Here is a 13767-nt window from a genome sequence, read left to right on the forward strand (position 1 = left end):
TTGCCGATTTGATTCCCGACCTGAGCTGAGCTACCAACAGGTGGCAGGATGGCTCAGCTAAAAAACAAAAAACAACAAAACCAAACAAAGTATTTAACTTTCAATGCAAAGTAGCTTTCACACTCATTTAGCACTGAAGTTTACTGAGCTTTTCAAAAGCTATTTTAATTTTTATGAGTACTTATAGTTTCTGTGAAAATAAATTTTGTATTTCAATTTATAAAAATTCTAAGCAAATTTACCTTGGATGCTTTTTTCTCCAAAATACCCATTCAGGAATACAGGTAGCTAGCAAATAGGGCAGCATGTTAGATTCAAGCCACATTAAAGTTAATACAATATGTTAAACTGGTACAGGAGCTAAGAGAATATTATATAAGCTCTAAACCAATGTGTCCAAAAAAAAAAAGTATTAGGCTTTAATGGCTGAAGACAAAGTCAGACAGGGCAGAGCTAGCCTGTGTATAGTAAACTAGAACTCTGGCCAGGTAAAGCCAGTATGTATGTCTCAGTCACATGGCTTAATGTGATAACATTACAAGCCATACAAGAACACAAACCATCAGTAAGGGAAGTGGTGCCAGTAGATAAGCACTGACTCTACAACCAAAAAACTGGAAATACTAAAAACCATTAATCCTGTCATTGGAATGAAAATAACGTGTATAACTGTTTGATTTCAAAACTAGGAAAATCAAAGTTGTCAACACATTTCTACATTAGAATTATATGCCTAACAATGAAGTCACAAGTCAAAGTATTACCTTGGGTTACAGAAATGCAGTGTATTGTTGAGTGGCTTTTTATAATAAACTTTCCATTTTAAATTTGGCCTACACATTTCTTTCAAGCCCTAGATTTCCCCACCAGATGCTTTTAGATACAATCCCTCTTCTGACCAGTTTTGTACAATGCTCTCTTAAATCTGTTGAGGTTTTACAAGGGAGCATACCCCCCGATACCGTAACCTTTGGTAGATTACAGCTTCACAGCACCAACTAACTTGATTTAAAAACTGCTGGTAGCCTTACTCAGCTGTTCAGTGCCTACTTGTCAAGACTCCTGAAGACCACAATGAAATAGATGAACATCAAATTGGCAAGGAAATAAAGGGCATGTAGTAAAGCTGGGACTCAAATACAAAGTACTTAAGATTAAACAGTTTGAGCCTGAAACGTGTTTGGTGTGTTGTAACGTCGGGACAAATCAAACCTGTTTCCTGACACTGCCATACATCACAATGGATTCAGAACAGGTAAATTGAAGCAGCTTACTCTACCATTGATATCGCAGTTTTAGCAGTGGAGACCTTAAAATACTTTAGGCTGACTCCCTCTTAAGGTTGACTGAAAAACATGCAGTTATCCTGGAATTCAGGAATAGATGGGGGTGTTATGAAAAAGAGAGGAATCCAGTCTATTCCGCTTGGTTCCTAAAGGCCAAGCTAATTGAAGCTGTTGGAACTGAAAAACAATTCCATCAAAACAGACCCCAAAATGTGTTCCCAAGTATTTGCTATGGGGTTTTTAAAAACCTCAAGGGGACCACTAAGAACTGTTAAGATTAGTAATGTTTACTTATATAGATCTTGTCAGTCCTTGGCCGCCTCCAAGTACATTTTCTGGGAGGCCTTTTTCACTCTTCTGAACTTGCAAGTAGCCTGGCCCAAATCTAAATTCCACTTTTTGAATTGTTTCCTACGCAGCTGTTCTTACCTCCCAAACTACAGGAAATTGGTTACTGAAATCATTCCTCCAGCATGTTGAAAATTTAAATCTGAATAGCCAGATGCTCCATCTCATTTGTCCTTTGTCCCACTGACCTTTAGAAGACAGAACTATCAACCTATGGTGCCTATTAGGGCCTTTATTTTTAAATGGCTGCATCAGCCTCATGGCCATCCCCATTTCAATAGAATTTGCTTCCTTGGCTAATCCACTCACTGCACTTATTCAACTAGATTTAGTGAAAAACCCAGTTCCAGCCAAGCTTTAGTTGCAGTACTAGTGTTATGGCATTAAATTTTTATGGGGTTTGTCAACCATCTGAGTGCATGATAAACCAATGATCTTTAAGGCATGCAACAAAATTAAGCTAAGGATTCGTTTTCTACTTCCTGCAAAGACATACCCACTTTGAACTATTAGGAACTGACATGTTTCTTTTAAAGAATCCTTAAATTACTGAAACTTGCTCAGTAATTTAAGTATCTAGTACAAGTAGCAATTGTCAAGATCACTTTTACAGGCCAACCAACCTAACTTGTATTCCTACACCAAACTTGGATTCAAAAATTTTCACAAGCCAACATTCAGAAAGGGAGCCAGCCCCAAATGCTGCTTGCCTCTTGGTAACCATGCAATTAAAACCCTCTATGTGACCATCAAACTATGAGAGTTCCAAACACTGGTCATATTTTGAGGACTCTCTCTTGGATAGATCACTATAGGGGAAACAGCCAAAACCAACTTGCCAGCCACCTTGAGCTTCAGAGAGAATCACCCAGCTGAACTGCTTCCTAATTGTTGACCCAGATACTGTGAGGGCACAATTTTATTGTTGGTGGAAACTGCTCCTAAATACAGCAGTAATGTGTTATGCAGCAATAAGGGTTAAGCCTGAGGTGAAATGTAACAGGACTCTAAAGTTCTTTACTTTTTCAACGGTGTAGGATTATACAATAACTACCTTAACCTCAAGTCCAAAATGAAAATTAACAGCTCAATAAACAGGTAAAATGCCTCAACATTACCTACTGCAAACTTACAGTTTATTTTGGTTTATTATGTATCAAGTTTCCACATTTGTGCTGGTTTAGGGTTGGGGTTTTTAAGGTTATATACCAACTTGATTTTACCTTCTTCAAAGTTCAACTTCTTTGTAGAGCAAGACACTTAAAATCTTCAAAATTACTTTCCTAATTTGAAGCCAAGAATTTTCATGAGTTGACAAATACAGCTACTATTTTTAACAGCCCATCTTGTTAGTCTTCATTAGTGACTTACCACATTATCAAAACCTAAAGAAACTGTAGTTTAAACAAGTCAACCGTATTGTTTCTTTCATGTTTTTTCTCCATTTCAGGTAAATGTCCAAGTTAAGTCAGTTATTAAATTTTATCCACCATGCTTATTAACCCTTTAAAGACAGCCAGCTATTGATATTGCGTGTAAAATGCAATAGAACTGATATTTGAACAACTATAATGGCAGATTGTATGTCTCAAGCTTTGCATAGCCACTTAATTTGGAACCACTTTAGCTGGTTAAAATCTGTAATACATTAAAAAAACGCCATCAGCAACGTTAAACATCGAAAAGCCAGAAAACTACAGCAGTATAGCAGTATTCAAACGCTGAATATAGTGTATCAAGAATGGCATTTTTATTAGGGACAGCCAATAATGTCCACAATGCTTTTCTCATGTCTATCAATATTGAAAGAATGGCAATATGCAGTTCTGTGAAAGTGCTTTAAAAAATCTAGGGGATGGCAACCCTTTAGACAAGTGAATGTTTATAGAACAAGATTCACACATTTTATGTGTAAACATTACACCAAATATTTGAATACAAAAGTATTTATTTTATCAACTTTATATTTAAAATAGAATTTTAATCTGTCTACTCACAAAACCTAATTTAAAACATGATACATTTCTCTCTAGCTGATTTGATGTTACTGTTACAAACAATACTCGTAATTGTTTTATATTAAGAACCTGTATACTAAATGAAATTTGTACTTTTATCAGAAAACATTTCCCTTTAATCTTAAAGAGTGCTTTTTAAATGAAGGCACCAACAAGAACTACTTTCAGATGGTACAGAATTTCTTATTTCTTGAAGACTCTGTGGTTGACCACTTCTTCATTAGTTACCTGCAGCAAGACACCTTCCTGCCAAAGGAAAAAAAAAGTATCTGAAGAAGTTTATCATGTTTGTCCAAAGAGCCTAAATAACTTCAGTGATGGTGTTAGGATCAGAGGACTCACTGGTGCACACAGTAGAATATGCCCAGATTATCACATTCCTGGAAAGGCAATAAAGCCAGGCAATCAAAACTGATGACTTTTAAGAAATGAATTTCAGCAGCCAACCTAAATCTCTCCTATAAGGTAGGGAATTGGTAAAGAATTACCACATTTATACCCACGTATTTAGTACTGGATACATACAGGATTTATAATGTAGACAGAGTTTATTCTAAGTATAAAATGTTATCTGAAAATAGATTCAACCATTTTGCCCTACCTTAGCCTGATCCTGATAAGCCATGTAAACCTACAACCATATCAAATAAAACAAAATGTCTTTATTTTTAGTAAAAACCCCTGGTTCACTCAAAATGCTTGATCCAAGAAATGTGAATACACAAGGGTGTAACGATGGGAAATTTCATGATTGAACTTGCAGCCTAACTTTTACCTACCATTTTACTACCAACACCACTGAAGGAACCAAGAATAGCTTTATTAATGATCACTTGGCTTGCCTCAGCTGTTGAAATGAAGCACTTTAGTCTTTGTGGCAGCAGAATATACTTGTCCATGGTTCATATCAATGCTAAAATTCCAGTAGGGAAAAAAATGATATGTTAAGCACCTGAATCTTCATTTTGGGGGGGGGAGGGGAAGGGTGAGGAAGGGGGAGAAAGAAGGAAAAAAGGGGAAAAACAACCAAAATAATTTAAATAAATGACAGATTGGAAAACAGGGTTTATAAAATTATTCTTTTGAGTTTATAAATTGTTAAACTCAATTTATAGCTATGTTAAACTACGTAAGAACCACTATACTGAAAGACCATTGAAGAGTATTAGTTTATCTTTTGGGGAGGAAAATTAAGAAAGGAAAAGTAAATAAGATCTTACCTAAAGAAGTTTAACTGAAGCTTAGAACTATTTTGCTCTACACCCTCAGCTTTCGTTGGCATCCTTATAAACTACTGTAGTTAAAGTTTTGTAGAAACAGCAGTTTTTTAAGACTGGCTGAACTTAGTAGCCGTCAAGAGTTTTCTTGTACTAGACCTGCATCCCTGAAGAGTACCTCGCTGGGGTTATTTCCTTTCCTTGCATTGAAGAAGCAGCATCTAAAAGATCTAAAAAGGTGTTTCTCCTTGCAGAGATATCCCTTAAGTTATCTATATAATTTAATCCTGAGGAATTGCAGACAACACACTTATATCTGACCAGCATTTATCTTACACAAATATTAACAACAGCTTTGCAATGGACCTTAATTATACTACCCACTCCTTAACTTATTTAAAATAAAAAGTCTATAATTACACAATTTCCTTTAGAATTATTTTATTAAATCATAAATGTACAACAGCTTCTTAACTCTACACACGCACTTAAATTTTTTAAAGGAAAAACGTTATGTCTTATTACACCATGATCCTGGCTAATAGCTTTTCAAAACTTTGAGAAAAATCTTAAAAAAGGTTTCACATGTCACCTGAAACTTACAAATTTAACATTATCAAAGAAGGAATGCTTCTACACTCTTACAAAGACCACTAGAAAGAAACAACAATTAAAAAGCTAAGAAACTGTCTCAAAGGCATTTTTTTTTTTACAATCCTTCCTCCACAGTAAGGTAATGTTATTAAATAATCCAATCCATTCACAAAATGGCTCTCTGCATCTGCTCTGGTGTCTTCTGCCATATCACTGCATACTTATGCATGACTGAGATAAGAGTTTCCTTAACATTGTTATTTCGATAACCTGAAGCTGTTCTGTTACCTCTGGGCTCTCATCCTCTCCTATTTATACAGTGAAGCCTGTTTCAACAGAAGTAAAGAGTAAAAAAAAAATAGGTTATGAAATTATCCATCTACCCAGACTTTTAGGAAAGATAACATGATCCTAAAAAGCTTTTATTCCTGGCAGCTAGGTCTCCCCAAGATAATAATAATGTAAACTCAAAAGCTACTTACCCATGGCAAATAGGAAGAAGCTCAATATCGGCTTCTCCCTCCATAACCCCCACTTCCTCCACCACTTCCTCCAGGACCATAGTTTCCTAGAATTGATGGAACAAGAGAAAGCAAACTTACTTCAACCTCCAGTGATTAGCCAGATACTATGGTTTTACTTTATACCTACTCTCTAAAACAAGCAGATCATCACCCATTGTCTCGATTTATCCCAATTACTCAGGAGATAAATTATCCAGAGTCATAGGTAATTTTTTCCTTTCCATTTGGAAACATTTTACTGATGCTATTCTTTGGTTGTCTACCATGATCACTGAAGTCACAGTTAAGGGTTTTAAGGAAGTATACCTACAGGCGGAAGAAATCTGTTTTGGTCCTACTATCAACTTTCTCAAAAACAAAAAACAATAGTTTGAATAAAAATTTGTATTTTTTTTACTAAATTAACTTTCAAAGAGATGACTCATACTAACATATACCACTTTGCCATGTACTTTATTTGGCTAAGAAGTAGTTAACCAAGGGGTTAAAAAATAGTCCCCACACGTTAGAAATATCTAATCTGTTTTCCCAATTCAAATATTTTATATCACTGAACATCACACATAGCCCTCAAAGTGATGTTACAATTTTTTAAAGTTATTTGTGGAAAGATTACTTCAGTAACCTTATATATAATGGAAATATTACCCAACATAAACTAACAAATTAGCATGTTACCTTCCCTAGACTATTAACCCTTTCTCTTAATCACAAAGTAATTTGAAGACTCTAAGAAATTACCTCCACCATATGGTCCCCCCATGTTCCTGCTACCACCAAAATTTCCACTCTTCATTGGACCATAGTTAGAAGGTTGCTGGTTATAATTTCCGAAATCATTGTAATTGCCACTTCCATAATTTCCTGTAAAAAATTGAAATACATAATGAACCTCAGAATAATACAAACATTAAACCAGTGATACATGCTAAATATTTAGGGCAACTCTCCCACAAAAACAAATCACCAGGATAAATGCAAACACCTATCTAAAATTCTACAATTTTTAAGGCAACTACTGACAACATTAAAATGAAAAACTCTTGGGTTAAGTCACGAATTCCAGTCCAAATTCCCCCAGAAAGGTTGCAGGTGAATGTTACCTCCTCCATAGTTGTCATAACCACCTCCGTAGCCCCCACCCTGGTTGCCATAACCAGGTCCTCCTCCACCACCATAGCCTCCTCTTCCTCCTCCATAACCAGGGCTACCTCCAAAATTGCCACCTATTATAAAATAAGCCTTTAATTACTTAGTATTTCCAATGCCATTTGAACTGTCTTAGCATACCCACTTCCAGCTTTCCAAAACACATTTTTACAAGTCAAGTATTTGTTCTATGAAACTTTTTCTACAATAGCCTCAAGGGCAGAATAGAATCTCCCTGGTAAACCTTTGCGGGTGGGGAGTACCTAACCACCAACTGGATAAAACCTTTATCCATGTCCTAGCTCTTCCCTAAAACTAAAATTAAGGGTTCTCCTGAAGGTATCTTGAAATATTATATTTTATATTAAGGACTGTGAAGGTTGATGAGGTGTAGACTAGTGAGGCAAAATAGAACAGCACATTTCCTCAACTGGTCCAAAAGATTAAATCCCCAACTCATGTTTCCCGACCGTGAGTTATCATGCCTCTTAAATAATATGCCTACTACCCTTTCTCCTGGGTAGAAATTGGGGACAGGGAAAAGGAGACCAGGAATTATCAAACTTACAGCTAATTCAAAAACAAATTGGTCTTGTTAATCTCACATTACTTGTAGTAAGTATAAGAACTCATCTTTCTCAAATAAATAAATAAATAAATAAATAAATATTTGGATTTCAAAGCAAAGTTGGGAGTGAGATGGAGGACTTAATTTAGTTGTGCCTCATGAGCGGCAAAAATCAGGTCTATTACTAGCTCAGTTTTAAACATCTTTCTTACTAGGGCATTTGTCAGCAGGTATCAACTTTTTCCGTATTTTAAGAAAACATCTAATGCATCACTTGATATGTATTATAACGGTGGCTCACCACCTTAGTGGAACCTAGGAGCACCTTGGTATATTTTGAAAAAGTTCTTTTGGTGACATTTGAGAAGTTTTCCTGAGGGACTCATCATCTTGTTAAGGGATAAGACAACAGTTGTTATACAACTGTTGTTATATGGCCTTATGTGTTGATCATGGTCGTCATAAACAGTTCTGTACTTTTCCCAAAAAACCACAGCATATGAAGTATCACGTCTATCTTATTCTTTTGCTTGAGAAACAGGATAGCATGATGGCTTTTTTACTTTCTCATTTAAAATTCACCCAAAGATTTTGCAACCTGTATTAAATACCTACAAGTATACTCTTTCCTTAAACTACACAAAACTTAAGATGTGTATTATAAGGCCAAATAACTAAGCCCCTATCACCTAAGTTCTTAATGAAAAGTAAAATGTAAAACATTAAGAAAAATTTCAGATATACATTAAACTGAATAGTGTGTGATTAAATCTGAAATCATACAAGCCAAACTGTAGAAAACACTGACCTCCAGGTCCTCCTCCATACCCATTATAGCCATCCCCAAATCCACGACCACTTCCATAGCCATCTGTTAGGGGCAGAAGAAAATGATCCATTATTCACTGTTCACCCTATTCCATTTTCTTATCTCCCTTTCCTCCACATTCTCTACTAGTTATCCATTAATGATTCTTAGGAACCATCTCCCTTTATGCTGAACACCGTGGTGTTACTACTTTATTCTTAAAAATAAACACAGAAATATGAAAATCTCACTATCAAGGTTAACTGCCTAATTTGAGGGGTTGGACTTGGCAATCCTCAATTTAAAAGATTCCATTTATCTACACATAGAAATGACATTAAATGAAGACAGAAGTTTTTGGTTTGGCACCTCAACACTTTATTCAGATAGATTATCTGAAGCCTAAAGCAAAAAAATTTAACAGATATAAACCTTTTAAAGCCGACAGGCAAAGCATCTATGGTATTTTCAGTCACTATTCAGGAGTACCTCGTACTTTTTAAGGTGATTGCAACGTTGATTTAATTTTTTTTTAAAATTAAAGACCAGAAAAGAAACATCTGCACTGGATTATTCTTGATTAGAGTTAGAAGATTATGCTTTTAGCTATTACCTTTTGCCTGGTCAAATCAGAGTGTCCCACCAGGATACAAAGTCTTAGGAATAGTGAATCCCAGTTTTTCATCAAGCACATTCGCCCCTCTAACATTTAGAACTTGAACTTACCTGATCCTCCTCTAAAGTTACTTCCTGGTCCTGGCCCAAAATTTCCACCGCCCCCGCGCGAATCTCCAAAACCAAAGTTGCCTACAATAAATGCCCTCGTTAGTAACAAGCATTACAGGTAAAATTTTAAAAGATAAATGTAATTCAAGTTACCTCCTCTTCCACTTCTAGAACTTTGAACCTCCTGCATTTCTTGTCTAGACAAAGCCTTTCTTACTTCTGCATTATGACCATTGATGGTATGGTATTTCTGCACTGCAATGAAAAGTTCAGACTCCATTAAACCAGCATTCTATAAGTCGTAACTTATAAAAATTACTTTAAAGTTCACCTTTGAATAAAGTATAGGTGTTGAAATAGCCAAAATTTAATCTGTAAAAAGAGCCATACACCTAGTACTTATAGAAACTTACACACAATCTTATCCACAGGATCATGGTCATCAAAAGTAACAAATCCAAAGCCTCTTTTCTTTCCAGACTGCCTATCAGTAATTATCTCAATGGTATCAATTTTTCCATATTCCTCAAAGTAATCTCTAAGATGATGTTCCTCAGTATCTTCTTTAATCCCACCAACAAACAGCTTCTTCACAGTTACATGAGCCCCTGGCTTTCCAGATTCCTGTAGTAGTGGGAGAAAAAAGTCATCCTGACAGAAAAAAACCACAAACATGACTAAAAAGCACCCTACCTCTGGGTACCATAAATGAAGCAGGGTGAAGCAACAGCTTAGAGTAAGAACCTAGTCTTTTGAAAAACAAGCTGGTCTAGGAAACCAAAGAACAGAGAAACCCATCCATAGCTTTAATAAAAAAAAATAAATAAAACACTTTGAGCAAGACCCAAAAGACAATTCTTTAAAAAACTACATTCTAACCTTCATTGGGACAGAATTTTCTTCACATTTATTGCACCAAGTTACACTGTGCTCACCTCTCTTGCAACAGCACGTTTTGGCTCAACCACTCTCCCATCAATCGAATGAGGTCTTGCAGCCATGGCAGCATCAACCTCAGCCATGGATGAAAAAGTTACAAAACCAAATCCTCTGGATCTTTTGCTTGCAGGATCTCTCATTACCTTTAAAACCAAAGGGGGAAACTTTAGCAATTGATCTAATTACTTCTACTATGAACTAGCAACACAAATAGCATTTTTAATGACACAGATTTAAATGTGATTTTCTCCAGGATTCACTTAGCATTTCCAAGACAGAATTCCAGCAGTTGAAAAGCTAGTATCTGCAGGCACTTTTATATTTAACATACCACACAGTCTGTAAGTTTCCCCCATTGCTCGTAGTAATTCCTCAAACTTTCTTCTGTGGTTTCAAAGCTCAAGCCACCAATAAAGAGTTTACGGAACTGTTCCTTTTCTCTCTGCAAAGGAAAACACCATTTCAATTTTTATTTACATTTCCCTTTTGTATGCAGGAAATTAAATTCTTAAATATAAGGTGACCTGCTGGCAGAGTACCTTTTTCCTCTCCAAAGGAAGAGTTTCTAAAGTTTTCTGGAGGGAAAAAAAAGACTGACATCAAATTTAAACCATATGTTAAACTGCATTAGTTGTGTTACACCGAAAAAAGAAAAATTACCTCAGCTAAACTACATGTTTCAGTTGTTAATGCTTGATCTAAATTTACTTGCAATTATTTCAAATAAATTTAATCAATTTAAAAAGCTTTCTGAAGAGAAAGGAGCAAATTTATTCCCTGGTCATTGAAGGGTTAAAGGATTCTCATCAGAATTTGCATTCAATCCTATATCCTAGACAGAAAAGTTCATTTTAAATGCCCAATTTGAGTATTTTTTAATATAAAAATTACTGGTTCCTTACAGCCAGGATTTAGTTTTGAAAAGTGACAAGATTTACATTCCCTTCATTGCTCCCTCTGGTGGAAAGTCTAATGCAACGCAATAAAAAAACCGTAGTAAGAATCATTCTTTCCCCATGTACTCAACTCATCACCGGGTAAAAACTTAAATGTTCAATTATATGTAGCAAAATATCCTCAAAATTTACCTCTCCTGACCAAGACCAATTTTCATGACCAACTAAAGCTTATCTAAACCTTATCACTATTTACAATTTATCCATTAAAAAAAAAAACCCACAAACACCGAAAAGCTCAAGTGTATTGAACTTAGTGGCCATCCCATATGCTATGCAGAAATGTGATTTTACAAGGAAAAAGGAAACAAGCCTGTGCTGAAATGTTTTAATTTTAACCCCTATAAACCAGCAAGCAAATATACTGCATTTAGAGTCCTATATTAAGGTCGTTTTCAGGTGACATGCTTAAAAAAAAATCCTTCAGAAACCAGAATAGGTGTAATGTTGAGGACCTACTAAGACTACACAATACTAACTAAAATATCAAGTGTAATTTCCAATACAACAGGAAATACTTTATTACTAGTAAATAGTATCACAGCTCTCAACCCAGTTCTATGGAGGTTACTCCTTCCAAGCGTATTGTCCCAACTCAAAAAAATTCAGTGATGAGCAATTTAGATTTTTTTCTGCATAGTTGTGGTTCAGGAATCTGAAAAATTTTGAGATTAACAAATTCTCAAACTAGCTTCTGATATATTTAAATAACAATTAAAATCGTTAATTATTCGGCACACTGGTATTTGGATTCTTAAGCTTATTCTAAATATTGTATTGTCTGTTAATAGGTCTTTGAAAACCCAAATAGTTTATAAAAGTACATCTGCAACAATTTCTACAAATCGCTAGAAGACAAAAACTCACTACTTACCTCATTTTTTCCCCAACTTACCCGACTGTCCACTATCGATTACAAAGTTATTTTATAATCGTGCTTAGGGTCAAAGAAAATACCCAGATAGGACCCCTTCGCTTGGTCCCTTATGTTTACCAATGTAATGACCAACGGTAATCGCAAACGTAAATGAGAATAACAAGTGACCAAGTTCAAATACATAGCAGCCCAATCTAAAGTGTTGCATATAGCAATACACTCACTGGAGGACTGAGTCGGGTTTTAAACAAAACTTAAGGATAAAGTCATGTTTATTTCCTTTCCTCATAATTTCTCGCTAATCATTTATGAGACCCGTAGTCTTAATAAAAACCAAATTTTCCAATAAAAGCATTAAAGGGAATCCTTCAGGGGAGAAAAGGATTCTGAAACAAATCACCACCTCCTTCCCCATTGCCACCCACATAGTCGGTACTAATCTGATAGGTCCAAATTTCTTTATTTCTAAAGTTTTCTGCGAGACAACTGCCTTTTTAGTCACTGCAGGCCCAGACAAAAACCGTTACTCAAAGAAATAAGGGCCGTAAACCAAAATGTTTTCTTTGCACCCTGGCTCGCCTTATAACTAGGCCCAAGACCACAGAGGTCGCTTTACCGCCTCTTAAGCCATGCGAACCAACCCTGTAGCCGACCCCCCCCCCGCGCGCTCTTCGCTGTGGCTTCTGAACGCAATGGCGCCATTTCATCGAGGGGAAAGGAAAGCCTCTAATGAGGTGCGCAGGGCTTTAAAAGATCCAAGCTCACAAAACACTCGGAATCCACCTCAAAACGGCATGAAATCAGCCCGAGAAGAAAGAAAAATAGTTAACCACTTCTGTTCTTTGATAAAAGGGTCAAACTAGTAGAATTCAAACAGTTTAAACAAAAACGCGGCGAGGAAGGAGAGAAATGAAAATGGCGGCCGCCAAATCCGGTTCCCAGGAGAGGGGGAGGGGAGGCTCCGCAGCCTCGCTCCGGAGGACCCAAAGCCCGCCGAAACGCTCGCACGCGGAGATGCGGGGGCCCCCAAATCAGCCCGCTTTAAAAAGGAAATAAGAACCCCCGCCTCCGCGCCTTACTTTCACTAAAATGGGGCTGCGTTTGCCATGTGGAAAATCCCCATCCCCCACCCCCAGCAAAGGGAAATGGCGCCGGGCGGCTGAGGGTGGGGAAGGTGTTTAACAGGCCTCCGCCAAAATACCCTCTTCAAAAATATCCCGAAACCAACCGCTTCTGAAGTCGCCCCATCTCACTGCCGCTTTCCCACGAGGCGGGTGGCCGACTTCCACTGAGGCGCCAAAGGCCTCGCCATGCCCTTTCCAATTAACTCATTGATTTCAAACCCGTTACCTCCATCGCGGACTCAGTCGCTTCAGCCCGATTTCCCGCAGCCGAGCGAGATGAGAGAGATCTCCGCGGTCGAACACGAACCGGACTCGTCCTGGCGCTGTAGTGAAAGCTACCGCGGCTGGAGAAACAACACCGCTAGAAGAGCCTCCGCACGGCAAGCCGGCGCTGCTGCTACTGGCGCTAGAGCCGCTGCCGCCGCTTTTCTAGAACCTTCCCCCCAACTAACGTGCCTTTACGTCAGGCCGTTGCGTAAACGTCCTAACTGCCGCCAATAGCGGGAAAGCGCTACGCCCTTTTTACGCCAACTACGTACTCCTCCCTCCCTTGCGACAAACGGCAGTGCTTGACGTCACTTGCGTAAATGTGATCAGTGAATTGCGGAAGGCTCGAGTCCTGCGTATTTTCCT

At 37.3% G+C, this 13767-nt stretch overlaps 1 protein-coding gene across 8 annotated transcripts; it reads right to left on the reverse strand.

Moving 5' to 3' along the window:
* Positions 1-3362: 3362 nt before the first annotated feature.
* Positions 3363-13579, reverse strand: HNRNPA2B1 (heterogeneous nuclear ribonucleoprotein A2/B1). Of its 8 annotated transcripts, XR_002123703.1 has the most exons (14): positions 13361-13577; positions 10717-10752; positions 10509-10619; positions 10174-10320; positions 9652-9862; positions 9392-9493; positions 9239-9319; positions 8513-8575; positions 7091-7213; positions 6729-6851; positions 5946-6031; positions 4873-5099; positions 4432-4565; positions 3363-3898 (listed from the first exon to the last, which is right to left on the reverse strand). XR_002123703.1 is itself a non-coding variant. In XM_019639888.1 (12 exons), the coding sequence occupies exons 1-11, from the start codon at positions 13364-13366 to the stop codon at positions 5967-5969; spliced, it is 1068 nt and encodes a 355-aa protein (XP_019495433.1). In that variant the 5' UTR covers positions 13367-13577; the 3' UTR covers positions 3363-3898; positions 5946-5966. The 8 variants fall into 8 exon arrangements, 4 of the variants coding, with proteins under 4 accessions (XP_019495433.1, XP_019495434.1, XP_019495435.1 ...); XR_002123701.1 differs by having other exon boundaries at positions 4432-5789; positions 13361-13578; XR_002123702.1 differs by lacking the exon at positions 4873-5099.
* Between the last annotated feature and the right edge of the window lie 188 nt (positions 13580-13767).

This window comes from Hipposideros armiger, unplaced genomic scaffold (assembly GCF_001890085.2).
Source record: "Hipposideros armiger isolate ML-2016 unplaced genomic scaffold, ASM189008v1 scaffold_47, whole genome shotgun sequence".
In the NCBI taxonomy this organism is placed as follows: Eukaryota; Metazoa; Chordata; class Mammalia; order Chiroptera; family Hipposideridae; genus Hipposideros; species Hipposideros armiger.